At 46.8% G+C, this 25,791-nt stretch overlaps 1 protein-coding gene and 2 long non-coding RNA genes across 11 annotated transcripts in view; 1 reads left to right on the plus strand and 2 right to left on the minus strand.

The window, feature by feature from the left end:
* Positions 1 to 1,844, minus strand: part of NCAM1 (neural cell adhesion molecule 1) — an 83,739-nt gene extending 81,895 nt beyond the window's left edge. For 4 of the 9 annotated variants that reach the window (XM_065040221.1, XM_065040220.1, XM_065040228.1 and 1 more), the window contains exon 1: positions 1,588 to 1,805. Coding sequence is in view for 5 of the 9 variants with exons in the window: in XM_065040222.1 (XP_064896294.1) it covers positions 1,588 to 1,639 (52 nt within the window). In the remaining 4 variants the exon portion in view is untranslated. Of the gene's footprint in view, positions 1 to 1,587 lie in introns of all 9 variants that reach the window. The other 5 variants (XM_065040225.1, XM_065040223.1, XM_065040229.1 and 2 more) reach the window with 3 other exon arrangements.
* An 870-nt stretch (positions 1,845 to 2,714) lies between these two features.
* The window catches only part of LOC110357574 (uncharacterized), a 38,729-nt gene continuing 15,652 nt past the window's right edge, over positions 2,715 to 25,791 (minus strand). Inside the window, exons 2-6 of the long non-coding RNA XR_010467877.1 lie at positions 10,098 to 10,145; positions 6,660 to 6,738; positions 5,790 to 5,884; positions 4,609 to 4,679; positions 2,715 to 2,841 (exon numbers count right to left, since the gene is read on the minus strand). This is a non-coding gene — a long non-coding RNA (uncharacterized LOC110357574). The remainder of the gene's footprint in view (positions 2,842 to 4,608; positions 4,680 to 5,789; positions 5,885 to 6,659; positions 6,739 to 10,097; positions 10,146 to 25,791) is intronic.
* Positions 19,603 to 24,228, plus strand: LOC110357577 (uncharacterized). Its single transcript, XR_002411300.2, has 3 exons — positions 19,603 to 19,853; positions 23,248 to 23,335; positions 23,871 to 24,228. It is a non-coding gene; the product is annotated as an uncharacterized LOC110357577 (long non-coding RNA).

Consider the following 25,791-nt stretch of genomic DNA (forward strand, 5'->3'; position numbering starts at 1 on the left):
TGCTTAAGGAGATAAGGAATCACCTGTACAGGAGTGAGGCAATGAGGAGTTATGGTAGTTAAGGACAGAACCGAAGCGAAGGGTGAAAAGAAACTGTGCAGCAAGGTTTGTAATAGCAGTGATGTGAATGAGTAGTGCCCTGGGGTACGTTGCAAGGACACAGGAGCTACCCCAAGAGAGCAGGGATGCGGACAGAGAGCCAGCTTCACTGGCATTACAAGAGCAGTGATTGGGAAGTAGCTATGAAATGATGAGCTGAGATGGGAATGCAAGAAGTACAGGCAACGGCAGTTTGGAGGTAAAGATAACAGGGACAATCAGGCTTGGTGCTTTAGGCCAAAATGCTTGCAAAGGGGAGGGAAGTGAGCTGTAGGACAGGGAGGAAACAGCCGTAGCCAAGAGTGGGCGCAGAAGGCCCCGGGGAACACTTCGCAGTGTGCGTGGATAAGGACAGCGCCAAGGCTCCAGGGTGACGAAGCTGGCTGAAGGATGGCGCTGGGAACGCCGGGGCGGCCCACGCCGCGGAGGGGGCGGTGTCAGCACAGGTGTGGCCCGAACCGGACCGCGCCCACCCGGGCTGTGGTGTCCCGGGCAGGTGAGGCAGCGGGGCCGTTATGGCCGTTGGTGACCCGAGCGCTAACGGCCGCGCTCGCGCGGGGCCGCCCCCTCCAGCCCCCCCCCCCCCCCCCCCGCCGCCTGCCACTCCCTTAACGGCAGCGGCCCGCGCCCCCGCCCGGAGCCCCCCGCCCCCGCCCTCCCGCAGCGCCCGTCTCCGCTCCATCACCGCCAGCCGCCCCGCTCCCCTCCGCTTTCTGGGTGGTGGTGGGTTTTTTGTGGTTGTTTTTTGGTTGCTGGTGCGGTTTTTTTGTTGTTTTTTTTTCCCTGGTTTTCTTGCCCACAGCTGCTCTAACCCCCGCCTCCAATTGCAATCGCATCTCTCCCCTCCCCGCGCTGCAATTTCTGCCCGGCACATGCACCGCTTGCAGGAATGAGGGCGGACGGGCGGCGGCGGCCAAGGGGAGGGTGTGGACATCGCTGCGTAGCGCAGTAGCATCCTCAATATTCACAATGAAATGGACGCGACAACGAAACCCCACCGCCTCCTCGCACCGCGACACCATTAACACAGCGCACGTAGCATCCTCTCTACTCCGCTCCGCTCGCCTCCTCTTTGCCCATCTCCATTGTCTGCCATTCACAGCACACCGAAACGCCAGCCCGGTGGGCTCCCGCGGGGGGAGCCGCTCCTCCTGTCGCACCCGCGGAACGGCAGCACCGGAGCGCAGATCAAGCCGCTCGCTCACACCCTTCCCACCTACCCGCCCCTCCGCTTTCTCCTGTCAAATTCGCACAGCTCGAGCCATCTTTCCCCTCCGGCTTCCACGACAGCGAACAATGTGCACGAATCAGCGACCCCGTCACGCACACCGGGCGCGGCTCGGGGGGGGACCCCACCATGGGTTATTTCCCCCACAAGCCCAGCGGCAGCGCAGGGGCGGCGGGGTCTGCCCGACCCCATTGTTCGCTCCACCAGGTCCCGGCATTACCTCGCCCCAGCCCCGGGCAGCGCCCCGGCCCCGCACGTACCTGCGGCTCCAAGCAAAAACAACGTCCAGGGCAGCACGGTGGCTAGCAGCATCGCAGCCAGCTAGGGAAGGGAAAGCCGCTTGTGAAATAGCCTATTCCTGCAGCCTGAAAGAAACGCAGCTCGCTTCGGTTATTTTTTCCGCTTTGTGCCCCCGTCTCCCTTCGCCGCTGCTCCCGCTGCCGGCCGCTCCGGCTCCGCGCTCCCCGCACCGCCTTCTGCCGGCTGCGCCCCGGCCGCGTCCCGGCACCGCCGCCTTGACTGACAGGCGGCCTCAGCACCGCGGCCCGGATCCCTGCGCCGCCGCTCTCGCGCGGCAGACGACACCGCCGTGTTCTTCCACCCGCGCCCGCCTCAAATAGTGCAGCGCACCCGCGCAGAGGGCGCTGCGGGGCGCGGAGCCGGCTCGGCAGCCCCCCGGCGCTGAGGCTGCGGCGGAGCCGCCAGGGGCTCGGGGGCGCTCCCACTCGGGGCAGGGCGGCGGCGGCGGCTTCGGGGCTAGCTTATTGCCAAAAATTAAATTAACGAATCAACTGGCGTGCGGGAATTTGGGAAGCGATTTCCGTGCCGGTCTGGCCGGCGCCTGGCCGAAAGCATATCTGCGGGGAGGCAGGTGCAAGGTGAAGAGAGCAAGGGGAACATCATTTTATCAATCCCCTGCTCTTGGGGGTGATCTTTTGTTCCATTTTTGCATGAGGGGGCAGAACTTGCTCAGAAATCACCGGAGTCCCAGGGGCAGGAGTTTTTACAGGCACCATTTTGTCACAGCCAAGACTTGTGGCAAAAGCCAGGGAGGAACTGCGAGTCAAGAGATGCTCCGTGGAGATCCAGCTCTGAAGCAGGAAGGTGGCCCGCCTTACGGACCATTTCTCCCAAGCCCCCCTTCACGCGGCTCCGCAGATATCCTCCAGCCACCCCCAGCTCGCACTGACAGCACATCAGAGCTGTGCTAACGACTTCCATGTGTGTTTGCACATACATACAGAATATCTTGTCACTCAGCTTGTTGTCTACACCAACACCCACAGCAGCAACTTGAAGATCTGAGAGGCAGTGCGCACTCAGGCGCAGTATAAAAGACGATGTCGATTCAGTACTGGGTGTCCAGGATAATTAAAGCTAAAAAGCCAGTTGTTAACTAGATTTACACTACAAGCCACAAAGCCTCTTCAGGTTGTTGTGCTCCTCCTGTACCTTCCCATACTGCAGGAACTGCTGAGCGCCCTCATTACTTGCGTGCAGTATTGCTCTGGGATCTGTGAACAAGGGGAAGAAAGTTCTTAGGAAAAAATGAACGTTTAAGCATTTATTTTATCCATGCATAGCACACCGTCTGTGTTTTCATTCCATTAGTATTAGAGAAAAACACTTCAGCTGAAGTAGATCTTCGTCACAACATGCAAAATAATTTGGCTTAGGTGGCTAATTGTAGTTGCTGTCTTAGAATGAAATTCAGAATACCCGGAGTAGTTGTGAACATGTAAGGACTTCTAATGCCACAGGCATTTCACTAGCAGAAAACTGCCAAGCAGAAGATAGCTTAGATAAAGAACCAACACCCTTTGAGTACAATTGATAACGGTATTTCCAACAATATTTTAATGTAGTCAATCCGTTCCAGTATTTTGCTGTTAGTGGTCTAAAGGATCATTCCGGGCCAGATCATATTCTTTTATTTTATCCTTTTCTGCTTGAGAAATCCCTTCCCCCTTTTCATTTTAGAAAAATCCTTCTCTGAAAGAAACAACAAAATCACTTATTGCAGTGTGATTGAAAACATGCCTCCTCTGCTCCTTTGGTCTGCCTAGCCCATGGCCCCATGCTGGATTGATTATCTGCAGAGAGCAACCTTGCTCAGCCGTGCCATGTGCTATTACTCAACTCGCTCTTGCTCCCCCAGCTTCACACCAGTCCCCGCTCTCCTGCAGACGCGCATTCCTGAGCTCTGTGTTCCACCCCCACCAACACAAGGTCACCCAGCCGGGAAGATGCCAATATTAATTTGAAGTTTTTCAGGTCATACGGATGCTTGGCTCGGAGCATTTGGGAATAGGAAGCCAACCTCTCACCAGGTGTGTTTGCTTGGGATAAAAGCTCCAAGGAGAAAGAGTATCCTTTATCCTGAACTAGTAACCCGATTTCTGGGCACATATTAAATACCTTCCCTCTTATAAGAAAGAGCGCACTGAGTTTACATAAATTACTACACAAATTTAGCGGATTAAATAAACGAGCTGTTTCAGAGCAGAGAGGCAGTATCTCCATCACCCATCAAACCAGAACATTTTGGAAGACTCCCGCCTTGTTTCTTCACCCTTTCAACTGCTGGTTGACAAACGTGGATGAACATAGTGGCAAGCCACCTGCTTCTCCTTGGGTCTCCCCTCTGCCGTCAGCTGTCCCAATGGGTTTGCCCCACAAAGAGTGACCCCAAAGGATAACAAAACATGGCCTGACGGGGAGTGCTCATTTTACAGCTCCACCAGCTGAATTTCAAGCACTATGGAATTCCTGAGTCTCTACCCGGAGCAGTAGGACCAACTCCTTTGCACTCAGCCAGGTTAGTGCCCAATCATTTCCTATGAGGCCGAGTTGTCGTACTGTTATTAGTACTGTCAGAAATAGTTTGTAGAATTAGTTCTAGTTCCCAGAGGCCTAACACAAGTGTCCATTGCTTTCCCTGCTACAAAAAGCATCTAGATACACAAACACCTTATAAAAGTCACATTTATGGCATTCATAATAAGAGATCATGGCAGTGCACAGGTCACTATAAATTGAATGAGGAAACTGTAACACTAACTGATAAGATGCAACTGTCCATTTTTTATGAGCCACCAGTGATGTTTTTCCATGAAATCTCAGTCATCTTAAAAAAAAAAAACAACAAATCAGCCAAACAGCAAAAAGCTTCTGAATAATTTTAAAACAAAATTGTGGATTTTATGACCAAAGTCAAATAGAGACAGGTCCCAAGCACATCCGGCATATCCAAATTGAATGAGGTGTTCTAAGTACATTACCTGAAACATTGCCCCTGTTTTGTCGTTAACTGACACGTGCGAGCCATGCTCATTCCCTTATTTTCCTCAATCTATGAAATAAAAAGGGAAAACACACAAATAAAAAATGGCAATGCAAGTTTCAGTTATTGACCTCATTGGGTACTTTCCGTAAAAGCGACCAGGATATTTGGATTGGGTTTTCTCCCGGGTTTAGAACCAGCAGCAATTGTATCTATTCAAATTAACGCTACTTCAACTATGCAAACGTGAGGGTGAGCGATCCAGGGTTTTAACCATACAGGGTAGGTGCAGCTTCAATGTCATACAAAGGCTGTAGAATAACGCTGTCTGTAGCTGGCACTGCCTTTCTCCTGACATAACTGCTCACTGGTGGGCGTTTGAGGCAGGATTATTACCGGATGCACTGGAAATTCTCTAAGACATTAAAGAGTTGTGTGGGGTCAAGAGAGGACTTCAGCTGCCAGGCTAGAAAGGGATAACCCAGCAGACAGCGATGCCTTGTGCTCCGTCTGTGAGAAGAAAAATCTACAATCTAAAATCGCTACCGAGGTCAAATCCCAAGATCCAAACCTGATGCAACAGGCCAGTAATAACCGTTGCTATGACAGGTGTTGTATGTTGCTGATCATCGAAAAGCAACGGGAATTATTTTCATCAACATGCCCCTTAAGGTAGCGTCATTAAGGAGAGGCAGCCTGCAAAGAATTATTTGGGATTTGCTGTGGGAGACATTAGATCCAGATTTATAAACCACAAAGTAGACTTATCACTTATTTGTAGGCTACAGAAAATGGGCACACATGGGTGGCGCACTGAGCAAACGCACTCCAATGGGATCTCTGGTCAGAGTCTTAATCCATGCTGTGTAGATATTGATTGTGATGGATAATAACACTATGCAAAATGCACCTCAAATCAATATTCTTCTTCATAGACAGGCAATACAAGTATAGTCCCTTAAAATATTCTTCTCTTTGTAAGGAAATCTTAATAAAGAAAAAAATACTGGTATCTCCCCTTCCTCCTTTGGGCAATATGGCTCACGAAACTGTGCAGGCTCTTCTAGTGATGTCATAAACCACAAGAATGAAGATGAAGTCATCAGGATTGGAGAGATAAAATGACAATCCAGAAATACAGAATCTTGGCATTAAATTGTATGTGTTCTATCTCCATACCTGGAACAAACTCCAGCGCTGACCTCAGCACTCGTGCTGCTCTGCGGTTGTGCTTTGTGCACCTGTGCGAGCAGGTGATTGTTCCGTCTGCAGGGCTAAGAAAATACACCCGTGAGTGCTGTTAACCAGGGAAAGACACTCCATGAAGGTGTCCTGTCAGTCTGACTCACAACGGAAGTGTCACCAACGATCTAATGGCGTTCCTACAAGTTATCTGGCAGTTACTTCCCATGTAGCTTTGGAAGTGAAAGAAATCTTCCATCTTTGGAGGTAAAAACTTGCAATTCAATGTCTATGCTCCCATATATAAGATCATTACACTTCCAGTGTGCAGTAAATGTCTCACTTTAACCTTTTTAATCTATCCAGTTGCCATGGTTTAATCCCAGCTAGCAATCAAAGGGCACGATAGCTGCTGATATCCGCTGATCAGAACCACAGAAAATAAGGGGGCTGTAAAGAATACATCAGGATGCATTGCCTGCTCTTTTATACTCTTCCCATGGTATCACTTGTATTTAAGTATTTTGATTAGCCAAGGCATTTAAAGCACATCCATCACCCAGTGCCTCTAAATAATAGCATAGCCATCGCTGATACCTATTTTAAAAGAGCAGCTGTCCTGGTTCTGCTTTTATTTATACTAATGTTAGTTAGAAGACTCATCACCATATTATGTGGAGTAATGCACGTGTAAAACCAGTATATGTAAAATTAGAATAGAGGAGGCTGAAGCGCTAGGGTGTCTCTGGCTAACCCTTTGGTAGCAAGCAATAAAAGGTTATCTTAACTTGAAAAATCCAGCCCTCAAACTGCTTTTATTTTTTAAAAAGTGTAAATATGCCTGCCAGGAACACTCAAGAGTGGTACCTGCTCCGTTTGAAGAGGGCAGAGGTGATTCCTTTCAAGCCAAGGCTCTAGAATATTCATCTGGCCATGCTTTCCATTTCTGTAGAAGAAAATTGTACAAGTAGGTGATGTGGTAGAGAGAAGAATGCAATGGGTGGGGAGGGGTGCAAGTTGTAACTGAAGTGCACACATCTGTCTTCATTAGAAGGACAAAGTAGACTAATGGATAATAAATAGAGATTTGAAAATATTGTCGTGTAAAGAAAACACAGCATTAAAGAAGCCCTGCAAATAATTTTCCTATTGGTTCCTACCTGGCACACAGTGCACGTTTATAACTTTTGGAGAAGACCCATCTGCACTGCAGTCCCACCGGCAGTCTTCACTGTTCCCCTTCGTTTCTGTCACTTACACCCTAGTTTTAAACAGCGATCAGGAGGCTTTGTCCTCTGTCATCCTACAACTTGTTCAGTTGTATCACCAGCTGTAGAACTGCAACTTGCAGCGTTTTCTCCTGCCTTTCAGTATCACCTTCAGTTTCCTCAACATTTTAGCTGCAACTAGATTAAAGTCATAGAACAATGAGGCTAGCAATAGAATCTCTGTCTCTGATTTTGTGTTATTTCAGCCTTACGCTTCTCTAAAAATACTGTAGATAGGTTAAAAATATGAGGAAAGCAATGCCTCTATTTTTGCATAATGGTCTTAAGATGGAAATGCAGTGAGAAATAAAAGATCCTGAAACATTCTTGCTGTCAAGGCAAAATCATTGTTCTTGAACTGCAAATATACTCTGCTTTATTACCAAAGGAGGGATCTAGGCTCTGGGATACATAATACCCTGGAATCAGATCAGGTTGATTTGAGGCGACTAGCCAGGGACATCCGGGTAGTTGCCTCATTCGGAGTGTTTAAGTTCAGCCATTAAGTATTTTGGCAGCACATCAGTATCTTAATCTTTGCCGTAGCCATTCTGGTAGCACACATAGGGCCAGATTCACTTGTGAGAATCACCAAGTGATGCCAACGCAGCCGTTGCCCATTCAATCCATATGATGGTTCCCGAAGGTTTGCCTGATGAATCCTTCCTTCAGATTTTAGCACTGCTGTTCTTGTACCATAAATCTCCAATCCAAATTAATGTAATATTAAATAATCTCCTGAACGCTCAATGACAGAATGTAGACAGGGACTTCATCCCTTTGCAGGGCATTGCTTGTTATACAAAGCATTTCGCATTAAAAGATGTGGCAGGTTGTAGCTACGCTTATAGGTAAAAGGTCTTAGGCTAGCACAAATGCTAATCAAGCTGTCAAAATAGGATTAGGGCAGTGTCTTGGATGCGTGGTATTAGCTCTCTTCGCAGAAGAAGTCTCGTCTCTAACAAGGTAGTTGTTAGGTAACACGTAATTGGCTCTGTGCCTGTGGTGATAACATGAGCAATGCCAGATGAGGTAAGATGCTGCATTATTTTGCAGATGTCTACCATCTGCACAGCAGCACCGGCTATTTTTGGAGAAGGGCTGTGCCCATTGGGGAGGAGAGAAGGGAAATAAAGAGGAGGCTATCTAACAAGTCCTCTTGGAAGCCTTTGAGATCCTGGTCAGGTAGGACAATCAGGGGAAGACACTGCATTTAGCAGCCAGTTTGTTCCTAGGGTATAAAGCTCATTTTGATAAATCTAATGAAGATAAACATATCATTGCACCTAAATACAACTCATATTGCGTAGATCCCGCTGCACTCCATCAGCAATACTGGCGAGGTAGTGTAATTCAGCATCCTCCTTTATATTATTTTGTATTTCTAGTTTGCTCTTGGTGATGATTGCCAATATAAAATATGGTTTCCCAAAGTCCTTATTATTTTAACAGACTGCATAGAAGAACCAAACTCAGTAATTTTGAAAAGCACAGTAATAAATGGGCCTTGCCCAGGACAGCACACAATCTGAACAGATGAAACAGGGTAAGTGACGTTAGCTGAACACATCGACAAATTGGATTTAGTGACGTGCCTTGTGCTTCCCTATAGGAAATCTGTGACCAGCAGGAAACTGAAAACACACCTCCTGAGCTTCAGGTTCAACCGTTAACCGAAAGGCCAATACCGAAAGCAGTAGGATGGAATTAAATGCAAGAACAACAAAATATTATTTCCCTTCCCTTCATCCACTTTGCGGAAAGCTCTGGGACAATAACGTGAGCAATTAAGAGGCTGGCTACAGAGAAACTGGAGTCTCATAAGGGAACGTGGACTGACTTCCCTCTACCCTTTCCTCATCTACGTGCTCACCATAGCAACTTTTGCAATAGGGATTAGTTTACAACAGTATCTGTTGTGGTCTGATTGAGATCAAGGAGCTGTTTTGCTTTTAAGTCCATACTGGATCACCACTTTCAAGCATGACTACTGGTTTTCAGCATCCTAATAAGGACCATAAGCAATGTAGGTGATTTGCCTGACAGCATCTGTGAGAAAATTTTCAATCATCCTTTGTTTTCTTACACACCAAGTCAGAAGTTTTATTTTCATTGACAGAGCAATTAGAAGAGATGTGTGAAGCTCCATAGGAGAAAACAGGGTCCACATGACATTATATTTATCTGGGAAAAGTATCTCCTGAGGGGAACAGCAGCACGGGGTGTACTGGCTGTCCTGGTGGTGCCAGATCACACTGTATTAAAGGCTATTAAATGTCATATTTCATGTAACAGTCAAATCTAAGCTGTGATTTGTTCTTTCAAGCAAATGTTCCAAGGCCTTTGGAAGTATGGTATCTTGCTCTCTTCTGCCAGTTTTAGTTTTGTTTCTTATTATTTCAGTTCCGCATTAGAGGGGATGTAAATCCCTTCCTTCTCAAAGACAAGCTGTCCTGCAACGATGTTTTCTGAATGAAAGTCATTGCCATTCTACAGGGCACGCTCCTTTCTCCTTTTTTTAAGCCTAAACCAGCCCCTTGGGCACCGTAACCTTCATTGGCACGAGCGCTGTGTCACGGGAGATGACTCATAATTACAGCAGCAATCAATACCTACAATGCATTTCTTTCACAGCACTACTAAGAGTCAGATATGTCTATATAATAAGGGCCTTAAATATAGCCATTTGTAATGTGCTTAAGTTTGATGTCAGCATTTACTTCATAAGAGGTAATAGTGTTATGAAATTTGCTGCACTGGGCAAGGAAATCTCCCTGCCAATTTTGCAAATTTCCCTCTTATGTTTCTGACCAAGATTCACTCCTAAAATAATCCTACCACAAAAAAATCTGGTCCTGAAGACAGCCAAAGACTATGAGCCTGTGGCCTGCTTGATATTTCCTTAGCAGTATTTGACTTTAAGTGTACACATGCATGCTTGCAGTGTTAACAGACCAGCTGTGTGGCAGCAAATACTAAAGGGCCACATTTACACAAGCAAAATTCCAGCGAAGCCAGCACTCTCCAGGGCACTTACCCATTTCACATGGGTCCTCTGAGCTACCCCTTCAAGTGACCTGGAGACCTGTGTAAAATGAAAGAAATCGTTGAAATCTACTTGAATTTACTGTTTGGCTTTCAAAATGTTGCAACTGCATTCCTTGGTATTGTACTATAGAGCATTACGGATAACACGGACATGAATAATAGGTTCACACAACCTTTCCGAAGATGCATCTACAAATGTTTGGCCCAACTCTGTGTGCAGATTTCAGTGCAGTCATTCGCCAGTGGCCGAGTGACAGACCCGTAATAGGGGTGGACAAGATAGGGACTTGTTGTAGTTGCTAGTAGTCCCCAGACTCTTTTGGTACAATCCAGCTATCAGCAAGCTGATTATTTTCTCTTTGTTTTCCCATGAGCTGGAGTAACTATCTACATAATGAGAAAATGTGGAGAATCCCCACAAAACAGCAAATCTGGAATGTCAGCGGAGCGTTCGCATGGCGTCTGTTCTTGCCTTGGTGGCTTCAGGGGGACGCTGCTGCCTCCCACCCCAGCCTGTCTGTCCCTACGGCCTCTCTACCCGCCCCCACACCTTATCAAGGGAAGGTAACTGAAAACTATTGAGTCACAGCGAGGAAGGATTAATCTGTCTAGGGTTGTGTCATTAAGAAATAGCTTCCCAACTGAGGTCAACAAGTGGTACATTTTTCCTTTGCTGTGGACAGTTAAGGGAGTTTCCTCTAACACGGTGACCCTGACGACTTCAAAAACAAGGAGGATTTTAAATCCCGCAGGACTCACTAAAGTACTCACTCACTTCTACTCCACGGCTGCTGCTGCGAGCGGGAGGAGCAGCCGCAGCACTTCGCACGCTGCCCTCCCCGGTCTCCAGCAGCACAAAGAGCGCTTGTCCCCGCTCGGTCAGTGCTTGACGTAAACAATCACAGATGAGTGCTGCAACACATTTCTCCCTTGAATGCTGATCTTTAAGCAAAGATGCCATTTGAAATCGAAGATGTTTTTTGTAAACAAGAGGACAAACCATAAAGGCATCGCGTCTGTCTTTGGGGAAGCTCGCGAGGGTACCGATAGCTGACAGTTCCTACCAGCATCGGCGCAGGAGAAACGTTCGAGCCACTGCCCGCGCAGAGCAAATCGAGGGAGGCACAGGATAATAATTACCTGACTTGGGCCTTTGCCAAGAGAATTATATCAACACTGTACTTGTCATGTATAACATTATGGGAGTTTTAATTTTATTAATTTATTACAGTCACCTAGTAGGATAAGAACACAAGGTTTCTTCTTCATCTATAGGCTGACACCTCTAGCCTCATCAGTGTGATAGCAGGTCAACATATGGCAGCAAAATGTGCTATTCACATCACTACCAAAATACTTGGCGCTGCCTGAGAAAGATTCCGGTGTTCTGATATGAGCTTCGTCTGGCTGTTAAACCTGCAAGAGCGGACAGGGTCACAACTCAAAACACACTGGGGCCAGTGGACAGGAGGGCATTCAGGCTATGCCGCTCATAGAAAGGCAGTTTATTCTGTAAGCTGATTAACATATTGTTCCCACCAATTTACTGAAGGAAGGAGATTGCTGCATGTGCTGCCTGTCTCGTTGCACACCCAGGATGTTGCCAGTATCATTCACTGCTTCAGGGACTGACCAGTGTAAATTTTTCGCAGCAAACTTGTGACATTCAGATCAGTTAAAAGCAGAGCCCTTAGAGTGGTCTGGCCATGGCATTTGCTTCCCGCATTATGTCTATTATATAAAGGAAAATAAAGTAGGATGCGCGGTGAATAGCAATGGCAGCACTCAGTGCTGCTGGAACTGGCTGTTCCGTTCTGCAGTGCAGCATTCCAAGCTCCCAGCACAGGGATGTGCTGCTTGGAGCAAAAAGCAGCTTGCTCTCCGTTCAGGAAAATATTGCCTGAAGGTGACACGAGCAGAAGGGAAACTCCAAGCCAGTCGTCTTCAATGACTCGTGCAAGCATTATACGATCATTGCAGGTGAGGCATGGAAGAAAAAGACCCATATTTCATACTTGCATTTCTGAAATACTCTGTTCTGAGTCAAGAGATTTCAGCTCTTGATTTGGGCTGGGATGCGGCAGGTATGGAAACTATAATACATGAAGAAACACTGCCAGCCGGCATATAGAGCTGGGAGGGTGGGGAGGAACGGAGGAACGGCCCTTGTTCCTTTACCAGCCTGCGCTAAGGACACACTGGTGCTAGCCAGGGTTCGTTATAATGGTCACACATCAGGCCTCGCTCTGCCAGCTTGGCAAGATGGTGACATTTTTGTCTCAGTGTTTGCCAAACGTGCCGATGCTGCTCTGTGGGTTCTTTTCCAAGTGTTTCTGAGGGTTGGTTGCTCCAGGCTTTTGGCTTCCTGGAGAGCCACAGCACCATCTTGTGCCTACCGCTCCTTCTAGTTCCCCCGCCTTCTCTTGCTTCTACACTCCAGGCTTTTCTACAGAAACCCATCATTCACGTTCTCAAAGCACCTGAGCACATTCCTTGCACTTTCCCGGGAATCAGTTAAGCCATTGTACCACAGCTCCGCCTAGTCTAACTCAAATTCACCCAAACACAAGCAGAGGCTCATCCATCATTGTATAGATTCTGAGATGTGTATGGTAATCTTGGTAGGGTCCTAAACTGAGAGAACGAAAGCAGCCTGATATGCCGTGCAGAGATGAGGGTCATTTGTATTTTGACCTGGAAACCCGTTCTTTCCAAAGGCCTTTGGCAGGGAAGGGTAGCTATGATTCGCATCACCATGGTGAAATCCAGTTTCCAGCAGGGATACAGATACTTGGGCTCAGATGTCAGCTTTCCTGTGCTGTTGCTTTAATCCTGGTCCTACTGTACTGCTTGTTGTATTTGTCCCAAGAGGAACTTAAGTGCAAAAATAAAACGCAAATAAAGGAACCATAACTGTCAAAGCACAGACTTTGCCTTTCTGCTGCTAGTTGGGAATGAAGACTGTAAACTGTGACCAGGAGACAAAATATTTGGTTCAGAGCAGGTCTAAACTTTATAAAGGACAACAGCTGAAAGTCGCTGTGTTTGAGTGCGAGCGGTGATTATGTCCTCGCTGCTTTGCAACAACTAAGCCAGTAAATGAAGCCTGCCTTCTGCTGTGGGGCGCAGGAACACTGCACCCCCAGGAAAACCAGATCCCTGAGATTTAAGATGGACTGGGCCAGATTTCCCATCCTGTTAATGATCTAGAAGCACCTGCAAACTGAAAACTGGATATCCTCTTGAGGACAATACCCCGGTGCCACCTGGAGCCCTGGTTCTCAAAGGCAGGCGTTTCTCTTCTTTTTATGTTTGCTTTTCAGTTGTGGTTTCTTTTGATGAGCTCCTTTGCCTTTGTGTGGTTTTTTTCTGATTGCAAGGCATTCCTCCACAGAAATAACATAAATATTTACATAGTGCCCTACATTTGAAATCTCTTTATAGCAAGATTTCGTCATTTACAGCCTGCAAGTCGAACTTGTGATTAATTGCAATGGGTTGCTGGCATTAGCACTCAAGAGACATATCAGAGTGACGGTGTCTGATGTCACAATGATTGTACGTTTTTTGAGTGTGCATCTCAAGAAAACATGCAGCTTCCCTATTGTCAAAGGGCAATTTTGGTCCAGATTTCTAATTGCACACATCAGCCAGGGAAACAACACAAAAACAAGCTCTGTGAAATGTCTCTATTAGCTTTGATTCGGTTACAAATAAGCATGGCAGCCGATGGGACCAGGAGCCCACGTGCATGAATTCAGCCCTGGGGAATGGACATGCCGAGCTGCAAAGCCTGCTAGCTCCGTTTTGCAGGGAAAACACACGATGACAAGAGTTTCCTCCTCAGCCATTCTGAAATGAATTGCAAGTTACACGAGGAATTTACAATAAAAGAGTCCAGAGCTGACAGCAAGCAAGGTACCACTGCGCAAATGACATCTTAGGGACAGAGTGCACAGGACTGCCAGGGACAGGCACGGGTTATCTTAACACCTGCCAAGCTCTGCCTCTGCAAATACCTTTCTTACCATGGCCCTGCCCTGTCTTATTTTCCCAGAAAACTTCAGCTTTGGTGAAAAAGTGACGGTTTAAGCCACCAAAGATGAAGGGTAGAAAGCAGTCAGCACCCTTTCTAGGACAGGCCTTCCTGTTGCCATGGCGATGTGTCACAGGAGGCACTGGTCTCAGAGATAAAGTTCAGCTCAGTTAAGCTAAGTCTGAGTTTTCTTTGTTCAGATTGCTATCCTCCGTTAACATAGCTTGTTGAGTCTTTACAGTTGCAGGATAGATCTGGAAGAGGTGAAGTAAACAGAGTCTACATGCCACCCCCTCAAAGGATTGGCAGGGAAGTAGACAGTATGTATTATTAAAACCAATTATTAAATTAAAAAGGCATTGACTCATACAACTGAGCGTCTCTGTGGGATACACCACAGCCTGCTCTTTGGGCTGGTCCTGTCATACGCATCTTTCATGCGAATGGAAGCAGCAGAGCTTCTGCTGCTCATTGAAGCCGATTGCCCTGCTCTGTTACCTCGGCCGCTTCCCCAGCGCGGTGCAGCTGTCCCCAACCTCCTGCTTCTAAAAGATGGTTTCCTTTGTTTGTTGAAGCAGGCTGCTGTGCCAGAATCAAACACAACCCCCTGCTCTCCCTCATGCTGGAGATAAAGGAAGCCTGTTTGCACAAGGTGCTAGACTTTCAAACAGAAAGTTGTGCTCAGAACCCAGCAAGACGTGCGAGGAGGTTGTCAACTCATTTTTTGCTAGATTTCAAATACGGTCTAACAAATGAGTGCACGGGCCTTTCCAGCACACATCATGCTGAATTACAGTGACACAGATGCACCCTCATGGCGTGAGGAGGGTTTTATTCTGCTCCCTCCTTTCAGCACTCTGCAGATCTCAGCCCCTTATCACTTTGTGTGTTCTTCAGGCAGTGCACTGCACAGTGCAGTTCAGGTTTAGGGTGCCCCGCGTGCCTCCTTCCCCCAGGACAAGGGAGCGTTAGTGGGACAAAGGGTCCAAAAGTTTAGAAGCCTCCACAAGAAATTCCCAGTGCCAAAGTCAGGCAGGATTCCTGACTTGGGAAGAACTTGGGGAACTGATAATTTCCTCCATCTACCCACCCACCTGCCCCACCAAGGCAGCGAGGATCCAATATCATGTGGGCGTGCTTTATGGGAGGAACGACCGACCATGAAAACAAACATGGTCTGGTGATTAAAGCAGACATTGCAGAGATCTGCAGAGAGCAGGAGGAAGAGGGGTCTGAGAAGGGAAGTGGGAGCTGGCTTCTGTTCCTGGCCACTGATCTGCTGCATGACCTGGAACAAATCCCGTCTCCTTTCTGCGCTTGCTTTTCTCTTTGAGTGTCAAGTGGGATGATATCCCTTACCTAGTTCCCAGGCAGGGCAGAAAGGCAGACTCATTACTATTTCCCGTATTACGGTTACTCTTGGCAGCCACAGCAGAGGTCAGATCCCTTTTACTGGAACTTCTACACGGTGAGAGCTCTCATCCTGAACGTCAGGCTGGCAGGGGAAGGAGCTGTGCCATGTCACAGAAAGGGACAGAGTCCCAGAGGAACTGCATGCTTTACCAAGAGCCTTTGCAGAAGCCAGCGGCAGAGCTGGGCATGGCACTGTTGACATATGCATCGCCACACAGTCTTTTGAAGCATTCCACCCCTCAGAAGCAGCGCCATTTGCCGCCAGCTGCGGACTTATTACCCTTTTATCGGTCACTTCAGACTGTGGGACAGAAGCCGATCAGTGGAGAAGCAGCAGAAATTCTTAGAACATCACAGCACATGAAATGTGCTCATGGCCCTATGAGGCCTCTAAAAAGTGTTTGAGAGCACCGGTGAAGCGTTTTGCCAAAACAAGCGTGAGGCAACAAAAGAGCACGATTGTTCCTCTCTTCTGCCAGATCTAAAGTGATTTCATGTCATGCTGGGAAAGCATACCTGAGTGCAGCGGGCTCCCTTTGGAGCTACCTATCTGTTACCAGGGAAGTGACAGCTTGTACGCAAGTGTCTTTTTCTTACTGCAGAGCACTTGTAACTGAGAGGGGACCAGAAATAACCAGATGCATTCTGAAACGATGCAGCCGCCGCAACAAGAATAGCCTGAGCGCGTTTTAAAATGAAACATTAAGAAGTAGGAGTGGAGGGGATGAAAAGTGTTTACTGTTCTGGAGCAAGAAAATTGCCAGGACTTGAGTAAGAAGCACAGCTTACTGACATCAAGATGGAGCTCCAAAGGGAACGCTGTTTACACACGTGTGGTGGGTGTTGGAAACAGTCTCACCTCCACTCTCATGCTGGCTTGCAGGTCGTTTCTCTCAGGCCGTGGGTTTAACCATTCTTTGCAATCTCAGATGACGGGTTCCTCGCTGTAGGTATTGCGGGGATTAGTCCACTTGCCGAAATCTGCTGGTGCATTGGAATTCCGCCTGAGTCAGAGCTGAAATGCCATTTCAAGATCTGCAACAGCTGCGGCAGCAATGGGGGAGGCAGAAAGGTGTCTGGGAGTTTTATACTGGTAAGAAAAATGCTGTTGCCAAACTAGATGGTTAGAAGTTACTACAGCTTTAAAGAATCAAAGGAATGCAACTCTCTGTTTGCAAGCAAATAGACATAGAAGTAACTAGCAGAGCTGTGTAGGACCTAGAGGAATATGTGTCCCACTTGTCCCCTCTCAGAGAACAACTTGTTGGACAATATCCCCAAATCCGCAGATGCTGGAATGAACATCATTGAAGGGGAAGATGTTTACTAGCGCCAGCCTTCATAAGAAATACCCGTGAAAGCAGGAGAAAGCTCAGTGGAGAATACAGAGAGGTGGGAGTGCACAGCCCTGTGTTGATGACCCAGTTAATCCTCCACACCTTAAACATTTCAAATATTTAATGAATGACTCCCCACACCTTTTGGGCTTGGGCTCTTTTATCTACACAGAGAGATGCTGATTTGCTAAAGCTTTACTTTATGATGTCTGGTGAACTGTTACCATGGGAAAATAAGCTGTCTTTTGCAAGTTGAGATGGGCACAAGCATTTCAAACCCTCGGCAGTCTTGGGTGGTTCTCAGTCTCAGTGTCTCTGGCTACCAGCAATGCCTACTGAACGGTGCTTAGTGCTTTCTTCATCGTCAGTCTCGGCAGAGAAACTACAGAGCCACAGTTTCTTGCAGTGGTTTGAAGAAGCCTCTGGAAGACTCTAGTCCAGCCTCTCACAAGGCTGGATGGGACAGGATTCACATTTACCCAAGCAGGATGGGAATTACCCAGTCTAAGCAATTTGGCAGGTTTAATCTTGCAGCCTTTAACTGGAAATACTTTTGCTGGATGCAAATCCTTGCTGTGCACCCAGTCATCCATCTCCTTGTTGGCACTGGTGTCCCGTGCCGTGTTCTTTTTGGGGTTAAGCAGGGCTCGCTCATGGGGTCAGGCCCCAGGACTCAACAACTGTGTCTCTGCCTACACGAACAGACCAAGAGCGGGATACAGAGCATTCCTCTGCTTCCCCATCCTGCCTGAGGATGTAGGGGAGGCAAACATCTTGTCTTCTTCACTGGGTTTTATAGGGTGACTACTCACCTCTTTCTAGCTGTACTTTAATTGCCTCTACAACCGCATGATAAATGCAAAGCTCAGAGAATCCATCTGGGGAGAGAAACAAAGGACCAGCAATAAAACTGGCGTTTTTCTAATGTATTCTTCCTCACAGAGACGTCTGGTGATAAACTGGTCTGCAGGAACTCACCTTTCAGTACAGGGAAGATTTGAAAGCATTCAGATCATGCACACCTTACCTATTATACAAGTAATAAATAATAATAATAATTTGCAATCACTTCCTAATGTAATTTAGTTTTTAAAGAAAAACTCAAAGTAACCTTCCTTTTTCTTAAAGTGGCTGTGACACAAGTCCCAGTGGGGCTGGTAGGGATTTAATTGTGGCACTAAGTAATTTATCTGATGTAGGACATTAGGAACTGAAGCGGAGCAGGTTAGCAGAGTGGGTGTAACACTGTTCGAAGACCTTTACTGACATTCAGCTGCTGTGAGAATAACTGTAAATCAGGACTTTTCCCTTTAACCTTCACTGTTTTGAGCTCTGAGCAGACCTTCTATGTATTTTTGAGTGCGTTTTTTAATTAAAACACAATGTATCAACAAGATAAAATTAAGTGCTTCTTTTTTTTAATAGCAACCAAAGGTAAATGTGCAGCCATATCCCCTTCCCACCCAACCTTGGGAAGGTTGGGAAGGTCTGCAGTAGACACTTTAAACATGAGCGCAGACACATTCTGGATGTTTTCTAACTATCTAAACTACAAAATCATCATTCAATGGTTGGCATTTCTTACCTCTCCCATCAACTAACACACTTTGCCTGTTGAACGTTACTTTGACTTGCTTTTGTGAAAGAGACACTTGGCAGAATGGCTCAGTTATGGATTAATAGTCACTGAGTAACTCTGGTTAGGAAAACACTTCTAGCTGCTCCAAGTGATACCCAAGAGATATAAAGCCAGAACTATTGTCCAGAAGACAAGCCAAGGTAAACTGGACTATCAAAAATTAGGGAGGAAACGCACATGAAGAGTAAATTTTACAATGTTATGTAAATATTCAGTCCTTTCTTTAGGGCACCGTGGATCTTGACTGTTTATCAGCTTGCTACAAGTACAGGCTTTCATTGATAGATGAAACTGAGACTTCCCGGACCTACAGCAGCTGACAATGTGAGCCAGCTGTTACTACTGACTCTGCATGGCAAGATGAATGTTCTGCTCTATCGGCCCCATCCGCATCATTATCACCTACTTTGTTTCTTTGCTCTTCCCATGATCCTCCTTTCAGTGCTTTGTGGCCCAGTTTGAAGAACTATTTTTGTTAGCAAACAGTCTTCCACTCCCACGTTGAAATGGATTAAGAGCTTGTAAGTGCCGTTGCTTTAAACTCCTCATTAAAGAGCTGGTCAAAGCAGGTTTAATCGAGACAGCAGCAGCTGCCTGTCTACAGAGAGGCTCCCAGGGCTGGCAAGAAGCAGCAGGAGCTTTTAAGAATACAAGACTGGTACCTGCGGGGCCTTTCAGGGCAGAGCAGATGTGCATAAACAAGGCGCTGCTCCCCATAGACCTTCTTGTGGGATCTTGAGGTGGCGGAGTCTTTTCCCCATACTCTTCACTCCCACCACTGAGATCTCCTATGGAGCAGAAGACGGCGGCTTGTCAGCATCACACTATGTGCTCAGTGCAGGCTGTGTCCCTGCACAGCACACCTGGTTGCGTGCACTCCAGCTCTGCAGAATAGGGATCTGGCCACAAACACCCCTTCAAATTTTTCATCCTAAATATGTGACTGATTTAAAAATCTCCCATTTCTCACTTTTGCCCTGAGCTCCTCCTTCGCACAGCTGCTGCTTTGTCTTCGCTGCCAGAGCGGGGAGGGACTGTGCAAACCTCCCCGGCAGTCTTGCTAGCAGCATTCAACAAATTCCTCCATGGAGAGTCCTTAATAGCAGTTGCCCACAACTCCTCATTGTGCTTGTTCACTCCTCTGCCAGCTGCTGCCAACACACAGCCTGCTGACCCACTTCCTCTGTGAACCTCTTTCTTCTTGGTTTAATTTCCGATGCCTCACAAAATTGGGAAACCAAGCTATCCGTAGCGTTTGTGCAGAGAAGGGAGCACATCCACAAAGGAGGAGCTGAGACTGACTGTTGATGCAACATGACTGTAAGTGCAATGTAAACACTGAGGCAGCAGATGACTCCATGCCGAAAGAGGCAGGTTGTTCAGCTATAACCGAGAAGGGATCCCTTAGTCACAATGGTTGCTGTAGGAAGCTCAAACACAGAGCGAGGCAGGGGATGGGATAAGGGAAATCTAGGCTGTTTTCCCAAGGATTACTGGCAGGGGGACGCATACTGGGTGTTCTTCAGCTCCCTCCCTTGCTTGCTCCTTTCCCTGCAAGGACTTTTTTGGCAGGTCTTCATGCAGTCAGCATTCGTAACTTTAGTTCTTTCCAGTATCTGCATAGTTATTGCTATTGAATGTCAGTCTCCAAAGTAACCCTTGCTTTCTTTGTGGCTCAAAATCAAGGTTGCTTGGCCAGCACCACAGTGCCTGAGCCTCAGAGCCCTGGGAGCCTTTGTTACTTTCCTTTTGGAAGAGCCCAGTGAAGAAATGCAACAGTCTAAGCCGTAGAGAGGAATATTGTTTTCACACAATATGCAGATAAACTGGCGGAGTCCTCACAGTAAATCCAGAATATGGCAAGATTCGGCAAGGGATGGGAATCTGCGCTTGTAAATATAATGCCACGTTTGAGGAAGGGTATTTAGTGTCCTGTTTAAAAACTTTGTCAACTTCCAGCAGCTATGAGCGGACCCGACATGCAGCATCTGTTGTCTCACACCCTTCTAAAACGGGGGTTCTTGTACGTTTCTTTGGAGCAGAGCGCACAGGCCGGGCTGGCCTCAGGGCTTCTTTTGTTTGACACCCTGCTCCCACCTTCCCCTTGAACGAGAATCTGCTGTTGCTTCAAATGATGTTACATTTTTACAGGATAAAAATGCACTGATGGCATGGCCTGAACCATCGTTGATGAATGCCCTGTGCAACCCGGGGAAAGCGAACTCTGAGAGATCAATTAACCTGTCACACCAGAAGCATCATCATTTTCAATGCAGTCATGCCTGGTCTACCCCAGTATGAGAGAATAATCCCATTGCTTAGTGGTGGGAAGCTGATGATCCAAATATTACAGAGAAAAACATCTGAGCAACAGAATCTGGGACTCCGAAGAAAAGCCACATTGCTTCTGCCACGTTTGCGTAAAATCAGCGCCATGATTTTAGTCACAAAAACATAAATATGGGATGATGTAGTTATTTACTCGGGATTTTGGTTCTATGCAAGGTCTGTGCTGAGATGTTCCTGTCCTATGAGTTCTTTGGGACAGCCCATGACCCGGGAATTGCTGGACAGGCTGGAGGGAAGAACCCATCTTCACCAGCCACACCAACACCATGGCAGGGCCTCGAGGGGTTAAGGGACCTCGACAAGAAACTAATTCTCAAAGGTAAAAGCAATGGCTTCAAGAAACAGCAAGGAGGCAACATGCACTACGGCACTGATTCTGGCTCTCTGCCGGCCAAAACCTTCCTGCTCAGTGAAAGATAAATCAAGCACTTCGTGAATTTCTGGCTAAAATGCCATTAGCTTCCCTCTGGAAGAAACCCTGTCTGACTGCAAGTGCGGGTCGGTTTATGAGCACAGTCTGACTTGGAAGCAGTCTACAGTCTTCCTGGTTTGAAAGGATGGGGATCTAAATATTCTGTAATTAACCTATTAGTTTTAATTAGATACCACAGCCACTTATTTTCTGATCTGGGAAACTAGCATTCCAGATGCAAAGGGGAGGATTTCTTTCTTCCTTCCTTTATTTTTAATGCTTAGTGAAATGTTTAAATGCCTTGTCAACCCAGAAGAAACGCAGAAAAAAAGTGACACTTGATGAAAGATGAAGGAAAATGGGGAAGATTAACAAAGCTTGATAGGCGGGCAATTAAAATAGAAGTGAAGGATCGTTAGTATTCATTACTAGAAAACACAGGCAGGGAGGACTGTGCAGCTGTTGGAAATCCCCAGTATCTGACTACACAAGAAGTCATTCCAAAAAATAACTTGCTCTTTTTGCTGGTGAAGTTTCCACTGGCAGTTAAGTGGATTAGCTGCTTTTTGTTGCCTCTTCACCCTTCAAGTCTTATCTGGACTAAAGGCCTTTGAAATGTGGCACTGGTAGGTTCTCGTCAAGGAAGCTCTTGCGCTCAGGAAGGTGAAATAGCTAATAACTCCCAGCACTAGTGACATGTCCTGATTAAATCGAGGTCCAGTGCGGAGCGAGCTGCAGTGGAGCTGACAGACTGCAGGTCTTCCAACAGTCAGAAAGCAAGCGAGCAGTAGGTAAACGCGGGACCCGGGTCTCCCATTGTCCCAGTTTCTCTGTCTTCTCTAGTGAGAAGTTACGATCGAGAAAAGGGCCAGAGTCCAAATTAATGATGGTACTAACAGGCAGAAAAGAGATGAAAACTACCCCTGGCTTTTCATCCCCTTGTTGTAAACAGAAACTTCGAACTAGAGCATAGCTTGTACAGCATTTGAATGGAAACACAGCCGGAGCTTGTTGGACCAGCTCCTAGAGCTGATAGTACAAAGCTAAGATCAAAACATATGTGCGCAGGGAGGCCTGTGCGCACACTGTGTGTACGTATCAACAGACAGACGGAACTTGCAACGCACACGCTGTGCTGTGTGGCTCTGGGAACAGCCCAATTCAGTGGCTACAGCTTTTATTCCCTTTCTGTTCCTCCACTGAACTGAATCAGCTTTTCCCTGTCCGGATCAGGTCCAGGCTGAAAACAGGAGCTGAAGACCATTCGTGCTGGCTCAGGCAGGGCTAAAGCCCTGCTAGCTCAGGGTAGCTCTACAAGACTCTACTGCATACAAGGGCAGTAGTTTCCACTCAGACAAAGCCAAAAAGGTCCTATTTGCAGAAAGAACTTGGCTTTGTGCCCATCTCACCTGGCCAGCCTAGGGGAGGATGGATGAACTTCCACAAAGCACAAAAGAACCTCTAAGTTCCTTGTAAACCAGGTAGCTTGCCAGTCACTTCCCTAACACACATACAGTGAGAACCGCTAAGCATTTTGCCAGGCAAAACTCCTATTTTGCTTTCTATCCCAGAGCAGCAAGAGGACCAGGGTTCATCGCACCGCAGTCTGTTACCCTGTCAGTACTGCCCAGTCGCTCCTGATCTGGTCCTGTTGCTTTTTGTCAGGGTTCTGAGCTCTGAGATCGCTGCTATGGAGAGATGCAAACCCAGATGGGCATTAGCAAAGGCCATTATCAGCACGTGGCTGCAAGGAAAGATCTGTTGCTCAGCAATCTTCTTCCCTGTACTTTGGAACCTTTTAAAAGGCTCCTTTTCCCAAACTCTAATCATCCTGACAGCCTCCCGGTTTGTGCCTGAGCAGGACTGTGTGCTGCTACCCCAGTCACGTTTTCTCTCTTTAGAGCCGGTCAGGCTTGTTTTTAAGGTTCAATAACATTTGCTCTTTTCCCAAAGACAGCTGTTCCAGTTAACATCAGTTCAGCAATCACCTTTGGTCTTCGCTTCACCCTGAAGTGTTCATGTAACAGACGAACAAGCAAGGGTAAGCAAATCTTCCTTAACTTACCCTGTCCTGCAGGCTTGGACCCTTCACTTAGCACCCATCTCTAAAACAGGCCTTTAAGTAGGATCCAGCTTATTTTAAAACAAATAGACCGTCTGGGCCCTGGACTTTGCCATGTGCCCCAATGCCCCGTTCTCATCAGCCCCTTGTTCAAGCAAAGCCAGGCTGTCCCCTCCCCATACAGCAAGAGTCCCACCAATTTTGCAGCTACCAGCGTGCATGGGGCAAGAAATCTTGACTAGAAAGAGAGGCCTGGATGCGGTTATGCCTTCCCACATCTTCCCTTTGCAAAGATCCAGTCAAATCAAGCAGAAGGGTCATTCTCTGCTGCCTGCTAGTGTTCAAACAAGGCAGCAGTTTGGTTTGCTTTGGTGGGCAGGCCCTTTCATGCTGAGAAAGGAAGGGGGGAAAGCTTGCTTTGCAGAGGGAGGAACATGCTGTACTTGGCTGGATACTTTATTAGGAATGAGCTGAGCTGGTAAATGTCTGCTTTCTATTCTTTATTTTGTTCCAGTTTGTTGGAGACCTCCAGACATGTTCCACTTACAGACTGTGCATGCAGGACGGCTGAATTAGAGCGCTGTTTCAGGGAGATTTTAAGGTATTTTTGGCCAGGGTGAACACAGAGAGAATTTGATCTTTAAATATGGAAAAAGACAAAAACCTGGATCCAAGTAAAGCTGATAAACTCACATTATTTGTTCCATGGCCCATTGAACCTTCGAAGAAGCATAAATACATGGCAGCTGCATGTCTATGAACTATGCACTTTATAGGTTCATGGAAGAAACATTTATCAACTTATTTTCTAACTGTGTTTAGAAAATAAGTTGATAAATGTATTTTCTAACTGTGTTTAGAAAATACACTGAGAAAACAGAAATAAGGCTTGGTCTATCCATTTCTTTGGGACACTTTTTATGTGCGCGTAGTACCCTCGGGAGCCAGGCTGATTTGCAGCCTACAGACACACAATAATAAGAAGTAAATCCTCTATCATCAAAGTGATTCAGTCTGAAACAAGAGGCAGGGCTTCACACAACACTTCTGAATACTTCCTAATCAATAACAGCAAAGAACAGCCCTCCTAGCAACACAGAAAGGAGTTCATGTTTGAAACAGCAGACCAGGAGTCAAAACCAGCACGTCACTTTTGGCACAATACGTCTGCAACCTCGCAGACCTTTGGGTATGGCGCTTATTCACAAAGAACAAAATGCGTGATCCAAAATGGTGTTGGGAATCTTTATGGATGCACAAGAATTGTAAGCATATGATGGAAAGCTCTAGAATAGAGACAGGTTTAAGTACCACAAAGCAAACCCAAAGAATCTGCATTATTTTAACTAACCATTGATGCTGCTCTTCCACTGCTCCACCTCTCTTCTCTTCCAGGAATGCTGGTTCAATGGAGGGAAACAGGACTAAGACTCACCTGTTAAGTAAGGGTTTCCAGCTTATCTGCCAGGAAGGTTATAACAAGCAGTGGGGCATAAGCACAGGTTTTCTGGGTTAGGTTTTTGTTATTTTGGGGGCTGTTTTTGGCTTCTAACCCTTCAGGAGCCGTGTTTGAGTGTGAGTGTAACCCAGGTGCCACTCACCAGCAGCTCAGCAGCCTTGCAGTGGTCTTGCTCTTAGCTGCCTCGGCTTTAGATCCGGGTGGGCTCAGGTCATTCATGCTTCTAATTAACGCCCTTGCCTGTCTAAATGAAGCAGTGCTGTGAGGCTGGAGCCAAACAACCTGGTCCCTAGAGAAGAGAATGATGTGTGGCAATGCAAGTTACACTTACAGTATAGGCTTGAGGATTTTTCATTTCCCAGATGCTACCTTCTTTTCTTCCATGTTTTGCATCTTCAAGTACCCAAGTCACCTCCTCCCTCCCAATAGCTCGTATTAGTGATGTGGAGGATGTAAAGGAGCAGATCTGCTCTTGGTTCTTATCAGTTCTTGTTTGTTTTTTCACTTCTGTGCAAATTTTATACCACTTCATTCGGTCTGTTCTGCTGTGCGCAGTGAACATTAAGCTGCTTGCCTTCCATCTTGTGACTTGAGTACACAATGTAAACCAACAGCATGTTTCTGTGGAGAAGTTTATCACGAAATTATAAACTGAGGTTCCCAAAGATGAGGTTTTTGCAGGAAAACAGCTTGTGGAGCCACTGGAAGGAGGCTGGACTTGGGCAATACTGGTGAAAAACAGGTGTTCAAAAAGCACAATATACAAAGCGAAGCAAATACACATTCCTGAGAAGCCACTATGATAAGGAGAAATGCTAGCATCCAACCCTGAGGAATGAAAAAGGCTGTCAAATGTCATGCTTGGAGGATTTTAAGAGGGGTGAGAAAGAGGAGCTGCCGCAGTGGTGCCCCATGAATGTTTGTTCTCAGGCAGGTAGAACTCGTCCGTATTGCGAGGCATGTGATGGGTAGCATT

The sequence above is a fragment of the Columba livia genome, chromosome 24 (assembly GCF_036013475.1).
Source record: "Columba livia isolate bColLiv1 breed racing homer chromosome 24, bColLiv1.pat.W.v2, whole genome shotgun sequence".
Lineage (NCBI taxonomy): Eukaryota > Metazoa > Chordata > Aves > Columbiformes > Columbidae > Columba > Columba livia.